The sequence below is a fragment of the Mobula hypostoma genome, chromosome 1 (genome assembly GCF_963921235.1).
Source record: "Mobula hypostoma chromosome 1, sMobHyp1.1, whole genome shotgun sequence".
NCBI classification, from domain to species: domain Eukaryota; kingdom Metazoa; phylum Chordata; class Chondrichthyes; order Myliobatiformes; family Myliobatidae; genus Mobula; species Mobula hypostoma.
In genome coordinates, this window is record NC_086097.1 from 143,516,413 (window position 1) to 143,529,506 (window position 13,094).

A 13,094-nucleotide genomic window follows, 5' to 3' on the forward strand; every position below is an offset into this window, starting at 1 on the left:
CCCCCAGATCCCGCTGCTCCTCCACACTACCAAGTATCCTGCCATTTACTTTGTTCTCTGCCTTCCAAAGTGTACCATCTCACACTTCTCTGGGTTGAACTCCATCTGCCACTTCTCAGCCCACTTCTGCATCCTATCAATGTCTCGCTGCAATCTTCAACAATCCTCTACACTATCTACAAAACCACCAACCTTTGTGTCGTCTGCAAACTTGCCAAGCCACCCTTCTACCCCCTCATCTAGGTCGTTAATAAAAATCACGAAAAGTAGAGGTCCCAGAACAGATCCTTGTGGGACACCACTAGTCACAATCCTCCAATCTGAATGTACTCCCTCCACCACGACCCTCTGCCTTCTACAGGCAAGCCAATTCTGAATCCACCTGGCCAAACTTCCCTGGATCCCATGCCTTCTAACTTTCTGAATAAGCCTACTGTGTGGAACCTTGTCAAATGCCTTACTAAAATCCATATAGATCACATCCACTGCACTACCCTCATCTATATGCCTGGTCACCTCCTCAAAGAACTCTATCAGACTTGTTAGACACGATTTGCCCTTCACAAAGCCATGTTAACTGTCCTTGATCAGACCATGATTCTCTAAATGCCTATAGATCTTATCTCTAAGAATCTTTTCCAACAGCTTTCCCACCACAGACGCAAGGCTCACTGGTCTATAATTACCTGGACTATCCCTACTACCTTTTTTGAACAAGGGGACAACATTTGCCTACCTCCAATCCTCTGGTACCATTCTCGTGGACAGCAAGGACATAAAGATCCTAGCCAGAGGCTCAGCAATCTCTTCCCTCATCTCGTGGAGCAGCCTGGGGAATATTCCTTCAGGCCCCGGGGACTTATCTGTCCTAATGTAATTTAACAACTCCAACACCTCCTTTCCCTTAATATCAACATGCTCCAGAACATCAACCTCACTCATATTGTCCTCACCTTCATCAAGTTCCCTCTCATTGGTGAATATCAAAGAAAAGTATTCCTTGAGGGCCTCACTCACTTCCACAGCCTCCAGGCACATCTTCCCACCTTTATCTCTAATTGGTCCTACCTTCACTCCTGTCATCCTTTTGTTCTTCACATAATTGAAGAATGCCTTGGGGTTTTCCTTTACCCTACTCGCCAAGGCCTTCTCATGCCCCCTTCTTGCTTTTCTCAGCCCTTTCTTAAGGTCCTTTCTTGCTTCCCTATATTCCTCAATAGACCCATCTGATCCTTGCTTCCTAAACCTCATGTACGCTGCCTTCTTCCATCTGACTAGATTTTCTACCTCACTTGTCACCCATGGTTCTTTCACCCTACCATTCTTCATCTTCTTCAGCAGGACAAATTTATCCCTAACATCGTGCAAGAGATCCCTAAACATCGACCACATGTCCATAGTACATTTCCCTGCAAAAACATCATCCCAATTCACACTTGCAAGTTCTAGCCTTATAGCCTCATAATTTGCCCTTCCCCAGTTAAGAATTTTCCTGTCCTCTCTGATTCTATCCTTTTCCATGATAATGCTAAATGCCAGGGAGTGGTGGTCACCGTCCCCCAGATGCTCACCCACTGAGAGATCTGTGCCCTGACCTGGTTTGTTAACTAATACTAGATCTAGTATGGCATTTCCCCCAGTCAGCCTGTCAACATACTGTGACAGGAATCCATATAACCATATAGCTATATAACAATTACAGCACGGAAACAGGCCATCTTGGCCCTTCTATTCCGTACCAAACTCTTACTCTCACCTAGTCCCACCGACCTGCACTCAGCCCATAACCCTCCATTCCTTTCCTGTCCATATAGCTATCCAATTTAACTTGGATAAAATTTAACTTAATCTGTCCTGGACACACTTAACAAACCCTGCCCCATCTAAACCCTTGGAACTAATCAGGTGCCAATCAATATTAGGGTGATTGACTGATTGTTAGAAGCTGGCTAAACCAATTTGGAGACTCCCACAACTGCAAAAAATCTTCAAGTGGTGACATGGGATCTTTACATTCAATCAACAGGGCAAATCAGTTTTACCTTTTTGTTCAAAGACAGCAATTCAGCATCCTCTGCACCTATCTTTTAAACAGCAAAAAGAGTATGGTTTCAAGTCCCACAGATGCGATAAGAAGTGAGATTTGGATCGTTGAGCCACACTTTTCAATAGTCAGTATAAGCTTGTATAGGTACTATTTTAGGTAGTTTTAAAGTTAATGAGAAGAGGGCATGTCCTATTTGATGGGGTCCTTAATAATGGACACCCTTAACGATGGATGCCACCTTTTTGAGGCATCACCTTTTGAAGATACCTTGGATGATGGAGAGACTGGTGTCCATGATGAAGCTGGTTGATTTTACAACACTTTGCGGCTTTTTACGACCCAGTCTAGTTGTCCCTCTAAACTATACAGTGATACAACCAGTTAGAATGCTCTCCATGGTACATCTGTACAAATCTGCTGTGTCATTGGTGACATACCAAATCTCCTCAAACTCCTATGAAGTATAGCCACTGTTGTGCCTTCTTCATGATTGCATCTATATATTGGGTCCAGGATAGATCTTCAGAGATGTCGACATGAGGAACTTGAAGCTGCTCACCCACTGCTGATCCCTTGAAGAGTACTGATGTGAGTTCCCTCAACTTCCCTTACGTGAAGTCCACAATCAGTTCCTTGGTCTTACTTACAATGAGTACAAGTCATCGCGACACCACTCAACTAGCTGATCTATCTCACTCTTTTATGTCTTCTCCTCACCAGCTGTGATTCTGCCAACAAGTTGTGTCATTGGAGAATTTATAGATGGCACTTGCGCTGTGCTTAGCCACAGAGTCATGGGCATACAGAGAGTAGAACAGCAGGCTATGCACATATCCTTAAGGTGCACCAATGTTGGTTGTCAGGGAAGAGGAGATGTTATTTCTAATCCACACCAACTGCGGTCTCCGAATACAGAAGTCAAGGGTCCAATTGCAAATGGAAGCACAGTGGTCCAGTTTTTAAAGCTTGTTAATTAGTACTGAGGGAATGGTGGTGTTGCACTCTGAGCTGTAATCAATAAACTGCTCTCCCTTTCCACTGCTTGATGTAGGAATTGCTGTTGTTCATGTTGTCAAATGCTGAGTGAGATTACATCAACTATAGACATGTTGGTGGAGGTAGGTAAATTACAGCGGTCCAAGTCCTTGATTAGGCAGGAGTTAATTCTGGCCATGATTAACCTCTCAAAGCACTTCATCACAGTAGATGTGAGTGCAACTGGATGGTAGTCATTGAAGCAGTTCACTCTACTCTTCTTGGACATCGGCATGATTAATGCCCTTTTAAATAATCAAGAATTTATAATGATAGATCTTCTGAAGCAGAAGAAAATCTTTATATTTACACGAACTTTCCATGTCTTTCTACTCCAGCCCCTCCTATCCAGGGTCTCAGTTCGATCACACATAAATCCATTGTTTCTGCAGAAATATACTTAATTTTTTGACTCCATCTATGTCACAACTTCCATGAACTTCCCTAGACAACTCATACCACAACTATACTACCCTGTGTACACCATGTATTTTCTTTATGTTACTAATTGTTTGGTAATAAGTGCTTTGCCACATGGAACATCTGGTTGGTTATATTCTTCTTGAAATTCTATTACTTCCAGATTGGATAACACAATGTAAAGAACATGAAACTATTTTAATTATTGATTACACGGAAATAAGATGCTGGATTTATTTTAAAAACTCAGATATTTGTAAAGATTTCAGGAATGGAACAACTTTTCATTTCAAGAGCCCAGAAGCAGCATTACATAATGCCCATGCAAACACAACACAGAGTAAATATGGAGTGAATATTTGTAGCACAGACATTTCCAGTTCAGGTGAATGGCAGAGATACTTAAAGGAAAATTAAAATCTGTTTGACCAGAAGCTCCCACTACCCTGTGACCAACTATCTGAAGTGCTTCACATACAATTTGGTACTTTGAAATTCAATGAGTGGTCATGTTATATCTTGAGATTTATTAAACTAGTAATTAAGACCCGGTAGAGACATGAGAAAGAAGTATGTATTTGAAACAAAATTTACAATGTGGTTGACAGAGGAAGAACGATTTTGACCGGGAGAATTTAGATGGTCAGATTAACTGGGCAGAGAAGAGGGAAATAGATTTCAATTTGAGTTAATTCACTTGGGAAAGTGCTTCAGGACAAGGGAATAAGCAAAATATGTGAGAGTAATAGGAAATATGGAGGAAGAGAGGGATCTTCGAGTGTATATCGAAAGATCCTTAAAGTAAGGAGGACCATAAAACCATAAGACATAGGAGCAGAATTATGCCATTCAGCCCATTGTATCTGCTCTGCCATTTCATCATGGACAGGCAGAAAAGGCGGTTAAAATACATTCAAGTCAAAGACGGTAACAGCAGGCTACATCTTAAGCATTTTTCAGCCACATTTTGAGTATTGTGTTCATTTCTGATCACCATATTAAAGCAGTTATCTAGTTCACCTGACATGGAGCGTGATTTACCAGGAACTTGCCAGATGAGGAAAGATTGGATAATCTCGAAATGTTTTCTTGTTTCCTTTGAGTGGGGCTGAGGAATACATAAATAATGTATGTGGGATTATGAGGATCTTAGGTAGGGTAGGAAGAACCTTTTTCCCTTAGCTGGATGTTGGAGGAGGAAAAAATTAAATAATGAGGTAATTAGTCAAAACATTAGAGGACAAGTTTTAGCAGGACAAATGTAATCTGTTAAGTACCGCTCCCATCTCAACCTACTTTCAACTAACAGCAAGCTAACAGAAGGTGGTTATCCACAGTGCTATCAAATGGCATTTATTCTCTATCAACCTAGTCTCTGATGTCCTGATTGGGAACCACAAGAACCTCTATAGGAGTTCCTCAAGCCAGTATCCTGGGTCCAATCAGCTTCAGCTGCTTCATCAATGCATTTTTTCCATCAAAAGATCGAAAGTGGGGATGTTTGATGACTTTGAAGTCTATTCGCAGCTCCTCAGAAAACTGAGTAACCTGTGCCTGCATGAAAGAAGACCTAGGCAATACCCAGGCATAACTTGATAAGTGATAAATAACATATTCACTACAAGAGGCCTGATGAAGGATTCTGAACCAAAATGTTGTCTGCTTATTTCACTCCAAAGTTGCTGCTTGACCAGATGAGCTCCTCCAGCATGTTGTGTGTATTACTTACGACAGAAGTGCCAGAAAATGAACTTGTCCAACAAGATAGAATTGAACCACCTGCCCTCAATATCCAATGACATTGCAATCACCAAGACCCCTCTCATCAATGCCCTGTGGGTCAACATTGACCAAAAATTCAACGAGATCAGCTACATAGATCCTGTTGTTGTGAGGGCACCGAGAGACTGGATACCTGACATCTTCACATCACATGACCTTTTCACCATTTACAAAGGGCCCAGAGGTAAAGATTTTAGGATGAGAATTACAGCTCATAGAGATTTCTGACCAAAGCTGTATCAATACAACGATGATGTAAAAAGCTCAGATAAAGGTGATCTTGATTTAGTCTGGTACGAATAATAATTATGAAGAATATAGGTTTGTGAGTTCTGCTGAAGATCTCAGTGCCTGCAAGACTTTTGCTATTTTCAGAATTACTGTATGACCCCGAATCAAACAATAGTGGAACTGGATGTTTTAAGGGAGGGCAGCATTGGAATGCAGAGGCTAAACTGAAGCTCTGGCGGTCACTTGAGCAATGTTCCATCAGCTATGGATTAACTGCTGTCTGCCTGGTTCAGCTTTGCCAGAGTCAGGCAAGATGGACAAAAAACAGTTCCTTAGAGACAATCCAGAAAAGTTCAAAGAAATAGCACAGTGACTGCAAAAGTAACAGCAAGCAAATGGAAATGTCCAGTATTCACTCATTGTGTAAAAGCAGACTGAGACAAATGGAGAGCCTTAGGAAGCAACTGAAGTGCAGATATTTGTGGCTGAGGTCATGGTACTCAGTAATATTTCAAATGCAATGTTTAATTTTAACTACTGTAGTTACAGATGAGAGCTATTAGTCCCTGAGCTAAGGTTAATGCGGACAGCTCAATGATTGTGGGTGACACACAGACTACATAATACGATGTATTCAAAATTAATATTGCAATAGTGTATAATTGTGGACAAGAACAATTAAGACCTATTCCTTCAATCTGACTTCTGTTGACTGAGACCCTGCACAAGGAAATTCCTCTCATTAAATTACCTAGTGTACAATGTGTATGTTCAATATCTGGCACTGTTTCTCACAGGTCAGAACATTGCAGTTTAGTTTTCATGCATGACAGCTCATGGAGATGACCACAAACCAACAAATTATGCGACAGGAATTAATTATTCCAAAAACTATTTAAAGACTTCCATCAATCCTTCATGGAGTATGATATGTCAGAACTTTTCAATTAAATCTGAAGATATAAAATCCTGGGATATACTACAATGATTCCCAGATTTTTTCCCCCTCTCTCAAATTTCTGCTGTTTGCTTTGGGACTAGACTTTGACTGCCAAGTGAAAAAATAGCTTAACAGATTCCAGCAGGAGTCAGGAAACCATCTACTGGCGGGAGACTGGAGATCACGGCATGTTAAAGGAGGGGCAGAACTAGAGAGTAATTGTGCCACATTTTTAAGATATTTCCTCACTCCCTTCTCTGATACCTGCCCAAAAGAAACACAATGGACAGAGTGAGAGAATGGGGACAGTCAGAAAGAAAGGGGGGGGGGGGAAGATTTGAGTTTTATATACATCCTTCTTCACGATTTTGTCTTTTTCAGGATGATCACAGTTGGTGAGCAAATTGACTGGATGGGATAACTGAAAATGGAGAACAGGACTGCTGAAATTAAATCTGAATTGAAACCATCTAAAGGCTATACGCAAAGATCAAAAAAGTGTTCTTTAATATAATTTCTACTTCGGAATATTCTAACCTACAGAGCAATTTTTTAAAAAAAACCTGGACTGTCGCGCAGGCAAATGCGAAAGTGGCAGAAGTGACTTAAAATTAAGGGGAAATTTAAGCGGCGATATGCATGCGCAGGAGGTGGGCTGTTCCCACTCCATCACCCCCCCCCCGGAAATCCTGGAACAGGATTAAGGAAAATGAAGAGAGGCGCAAATGTGACAGCGCAGAAACCCGAAGCCTAAGGTTATAACCTGCCTCTTGCTAGTTGGGAAGATCCAAAGGGGGAGGAGTATACAGAATTTAAAGCAATGGGTTAATAAACAACTGACTTCCGTCATATGGCTATGATTTTTTATGTTGCTCTGTAACTAGTGTGACCAGTGTGCAGAGAGAATCAGACAAGAGCAGTGACAGCCTCAGATCTTGCTCTCTCCACAACTTGAGGAAGAAAAGTTAACGAGAGTTGCAATTAGTTTTTTTTAGTTCTGGGGGGAGGGGCAAGTTAGAATGGACTCGTTGATCCGATTCAGCCGAAGGTGAGGAGAGAGAAGGCGTTTGAAATAGCGAATTTGAAAACTGGATGAAGAAGAAGACACTGTACTGACATCGGCCGGTGTCCGATATGAGGACTGTCAGCATCTCTAGCAGCTTGGGGGTCCTGCTGTACTGCTCGGTCCTCAGCTGTGTCTATGCTCTGGTAAGTGTTCCTTACAGGAAGAACGTGTTTCTTTTCATAGCGTGGTACAGATTAATTCACTGATTTATGCCAGTCTGAAGACCCCATATTTCTTATATTAATTTCTACTGCTGAACTAATTAAGCATTACTGTTATACCACACAATCAGTTCTTATGAACGTGCACCAAGATCCGGGGAGATCAGCACGTTACTGTTCTCATTTCCAAAATCACTAGGTCTCTTATCCAAATGAGATGATCCATATTTTATGCAGGTGTACAATAAGACAGAGCAGAAAAGACTTTACTACCAGTATCTGTACAGAAAAGGCTGTCTTTATCTCCACCAGTGACAGTAGGGGATGCAAAATATGTTTTCTTGGTACAAGTACAGTAGAATGTTCTGCAAGATCAAAGTACAAGTTGGATAGAAAGTCACAAATTTTAACCCTGGTCTTGCTAAAATATATTCAGTGAAATCTGGTGAAATCCAGTGCTAACTGTTTGTTATCATCATTTCTGTTGTGTGTGTGTGTTCAGATCACTCATTGGCCTCACTTGTCCATGTCACTGAAATTTCCTCCAGCCTCATAACTCTGAAATTTCCATTTCTGCCTTTTTTCAAAATCCTCGGTTCTAATCACTCCTCTTATATACAACTGTGGCCAAAGCACTGGAATTCTCTTCCTTAGCCATCTGGCTAATTAATTTTTTGTCCTCTTTTACGTCACTTCACAAAATCTATTTCTTTAACCAGGGGTTTGATCGTCTGTTCTATTTTTTTTTATGTGGCATATGCCATCATGTTTTCCCAATGATGTTCCTGTAAAGCAGCTTTATTTTAAAATGATAATATGAATTAAAATGAATACGTGCTTGAGCATGGAGCAGAGTGAGAGCTAATGCCACTGTTTGTGCCTCTGATTGTACATTAGAGTGCCCAAGAGAACATATGTGTGTGTGTATCCATGCATTGATACAGATTTCATGCTATTGCTAATTATCTGATATTTGTTCTGTATGGTTACGGACCTCAGTGGAAAATACTTCATTGAATTTACTAAGGCTTCTAATATTGAATATAATGAATGTAATGGAATTACTCCATAAATATTAAGAATTCATCAAGTAATGCCAACCATGAAGAGAGAATGCAAACATTCTTACTTCAGTTAAGATAAATTCATTTATTTAATTTCTTTAAATTCATTTCAGTAATAAGTAAAATGCAATGGCCATACAATGCCATCAGCAGCTTGTCATTTTATTATTTACTAACTAATTTTTCCCTAGTTACTCAAATAAGCATTGACTGTGGATATTCTGATGCCATATTTCCTACTCTCTTTCCCAGCTATCTCACCCTTGTACCTGTCCTTTGTCAGTACTGGAGACTCAAATACAACAGCTAAGGTTGAATGTGAGATCTTTGCATCTCTATCTCTCAGTACAGGGAGGATAAACAAACTTGTATGTATAAAAGCATATAGCACAGTGTCAGGGGAGCACAATGTACTCATGGCCAATGAAGTACTTTTGAAAGGTGTGCAGGCGAATCATATAAAGCACCAGATAATCTGTTTTATGGGTCTTGGTTGAAAAATAAGTGTTGGCTAGGACACCCTAGCCTGTCTGTTTTTCTGTGGGTGGTGCGATGGGATCTGTGAGAGTAAATGGAGCAGTTGTCAAACCACATCTTCAAGAGTGCCGCAATCTTTCATCAAAGCACTTGGATTTGGTGTGTGAACCCACAACCTGTTGAATCAGAGATGAAAGTGGTATCAGTTGAACTGCTGCTATCACAGCTGTATACATGCTGTGAATAGCAGCCACAGGGTTAGATTGTTGGTACCAGAAGAAAGTACATTGGATGTGCTTGATTAAAAAGTGACAAAAAATTAATCTGAGCTGTAGATAAATACAGGAAAGCTGCTTAGAAATCTGTGATGGTTTGAGAATCAGTGTGTTAAATATCAAGGCATGACAAGAAATCGTGTTGGGAATCTAATTTATTAACTAATTTATTATCTAATCTACTAATTTTAATAACGGAGAAAGTAAAATTTCAAATCTTAAATGTAAGCAAAAATTTTCCATTAACAACTGGAAGACATGATAACAAATATCAAGAGAATAAAACAAGATAGAAATTAGACTTGGGCTTCGATTCTACCTTAACCACTAACTTCACAAATGGAATTTGCCGCTTTGCTTTAAAATATCCTCAGCCCTTAAGTCCGATTTATGGCTGGGTTCAGTTATATCACCCTAAAAGACATTTCTGCTTGAGTACGTGATGTAGGCTGGACCTTCAGAGCAGTGCAACTGCCAGTATAAAATGTAGAAACAGAAAATAATTTAATTTCATGACAAGACGTGCAAATTAAAATCCATAAAATTGTAGAATTCATAATGTTAGTTTTGAAGATTATAGTGTATTGTGTAGATTGTATAATAAAACATCAGTGTTAAACTAAATATATAGATTGGGCAATATAAGATTAGAGTAAAATGAGCAATAAATTGCTGGAAAGTTTTGCAATTTAACACCTTTCAGTTGAAAGAATATAAATTTAAGAAATAAATGTTAAAATTTAAATATTCAATGAAATTGGAGATAAATTTGCTTGTAAAATACAGGGATGTGAAAGTTCAACTTTTTAAGCAATTAAAAAGATAAAAGATCTTTGTACACAAGTGATAATAAAACTTAATAAAAAGTTAATTTCTTCTGTTCCCTTAATTATGCATTCATGCTGGAAGGTAAATAAATGTATGAGAACCCAAATAGGAAACCATTGATAAGATGCAGGAGGCTTCTTTGCCTATTGTATTTGAAGGGTGCATAAAGTGGATATGCTGGCAGTAATTAGGAGGGTTTTGTTTGGACCTTCTCAAATTCTATTAATAATGAAAATTTTGTGAAGTTTTACAGAGAGCTGGAACCCTAAGATGGCAGATACTAAATGTAAGAAGAAATAATATTCAGGTCTGTGTGAATTTAAAAGTATTGCATGGTATACTGAACTGGAAGTTCACAGTCAGAAGACAGGAATGAATAAGTTAAAAGGAGCTCTGCACAATGGAATAGCTTCAAGGGAAATAGATAGTTCAGTCCAAGTCTATGATACAGACCTAGATCGGAAGAATCAGGGACGTGAAGAATGAGAAATTATGTAGTATGCAGAACAGACACATTTGGTAAATTTCTACTCAATTGAACTGTGTGTCTGCTTTGTTTAAAATTTGAGTTATTCGTGGTAATTGAATAAATTGATATTTTTCTCAATCAGTTTGTTTGCACTACAAATTATTTTAAAGTTTTGCAATATTCATACAAACATAGAAAATTTGGAGTATTTTTATTGACAAATTTTATCTTCACTATAGATTAGAACAAATGCAAAAGCTACTGAATTTATTCAGGATTATTTTCAGCAATAGTATGTCCCAGAATTGAGAACAGATAATATATTAAAAATATTATGAAATAATGAGTCAGATTTAACAGTCAAACAAATTGAACATTTATAGAGTGACATTCCTGCCATTGAGTTCAATAGGTATTTCAAAGAGAGAAACACAAAACTACTGCTGGGATTCTGGATATAAGTGAAGCTGATTTCCATGCACTCAGGCAAAGAATGTCTGTGATAAACAGGATAGATATATTAATGGGTAAAATGATGAAAAAAGTACCAGAAGATATCCAAAAGGAGGGTTATAATGCTAAAAAATAAGAATTCTAATTATGAAAGAAAATTTAATGGATGACCAAAGAGTAAAGAACCGTAAAAAAAAATTGAAAGAAAGGGCATTCAAAATGTCAAAACCTAGCATATGTATAGATGGCTGGGAGAGATGTATTGGACAGCAAATGTAGCCGAATAATTAGAGCTACAAATGGAGTGTAAAAAGAGAATCAGCACAAAACATTTGGAAAAAGAGTGATGAGGAGCCTGAAAAGTGATAATAATTATTTGCAACAGCATTTACCCTGAAGAAACTCCAGTGAATCAGGGATGGGGTTAATTAAAATTAATGACATAAAGTGATAGATAAGAAGACTGGCAAAATCCCTCAGTAGAGATGGTTTCAGACCCAGTAATTTCATGCAGGAAGGTGAGAGATTGAAAATGCAACAATAATCTTCACGTTTACTTGATTGGGGTGCTATTTTGTGTGTAAGACTTTATTTTCTAAAGAAGGTGACAGAGGTAAATCTGAGAATTATTGACCAAAAATAGTGGTTAATATCTGAAATGAAATTTTAAAAAATGATGGAGATAGTCAGAAGGTTAGGCACCATCAGTGGAGGTGAAAAATGGAGTTAATATTTCAGATATATGACAATTCTTCAGAACTTCATTTTTTTCCACAGGTACCGCACTGGTATTATCAGCCTTTGCTGTTTTATTCAATGAAATTATGGATCAATTGTCCTAACATCTGCTATTAGGAAACTAAAGTCCATAATTAGGAACAAAGTCACTGAACACCTTGAATAATTTCAATTTATTGGATTAGTCAGCCAAGATTTGTAAAGAGTCAAACCATCGACTCACCCCTGCCCATGATAAATTGGATTGCACTGTTTGACATGTTGACAAAGGGGTGGTCTATAGATTTTACTTTTAAGGAATTCCAGAAGACATCTGATGAATGTACTTCCTAAAGAGTGAGGTACTTCCCAAAAGTGAAAAAGTGAAAAGTGGAACTGAATCCAAATTTTTTACCTGATAGCAAAATTGGTTGAGAGGCAGGAGATCTTGTTGAGCTGATGAAAAGGCTCACTTTAGTAGATGTAACTAGTGTCAGCTTACAAGGAATCTTGTAGGAGTGGTAAATATTTAAAAATAATTTAAAAATGAAATGGAAAACTAAGCATCCAAGTTTGCCTGTGACATGCTGAATGTGGAATTCTAAGTGTGTATGTGGAAGAATTACATTACAAATTAATATTAATAGATTAAATGAATTAATAAAAGTGTACATAAACTGATTTCATAGTAGGTTTATGTACAGTCCTCCATTTTAGTCTGTAGGGGATGGAAAATGTTTGTTTGAAAATGTTGAAAAGTTAGAAGTAATGACGATTCTAAAAAGACAGCACATAAATCTCAGGTACAGAATACATTCAGAAAATAGTTTAAGAGGCTAATAGAATGCTGGCTTTCACATTAAACTAGAATGTAAAGAAGTAAAGGAAAATAAAAAGAAATAGCAGAGGCTGTAAATCTCAAATGAAAACGGAAAATCTTGAAATCGTGCAGAAGGTCAGGCTCTAAGTGTAGAAAGAGAAACAGAATTAATGTGGCAAGCTGAAGAGCTTTTGTCAGAATTCAGAAAGAGAAAGCAAGTTAGAGTTAAACTGCAGGGAAAATGTGGGAAGGATGGATGGAGTAAAGCGAATATCTGCCATGGGATGAGGCCAAAGTTTCCAAGGGAAT

General features: G+C 38.5%; 1 protein-coding gene across 1 annotated transcript in view; it reads left to right on the forward strand.

Annotated features, from left to right (window-relative positions):
- The first annotated feature begins 6,931 nt into the window (after positions 1-6,931).
- LOC134342325 (parathyroid hormone/parathyroid hormone-related peptide receptor-like) overlaps positions 6,932-13,094 on the forward strand; it is a 91,890-nt gene continuing 85,727 nt past the window's right edge. The window contains exon 1 of the mRNA XM_063040319.1: positions 6,932-7,664. Within this exon, the coding sequence (XP_062896389.1) occupies positions 7,590-7,664 (75 nt within the window). The 5' untranslated portion in view covers positions 6,932-7,589. The remainder of the gene's footprint in view (positions 7,665-13,094) is intronic.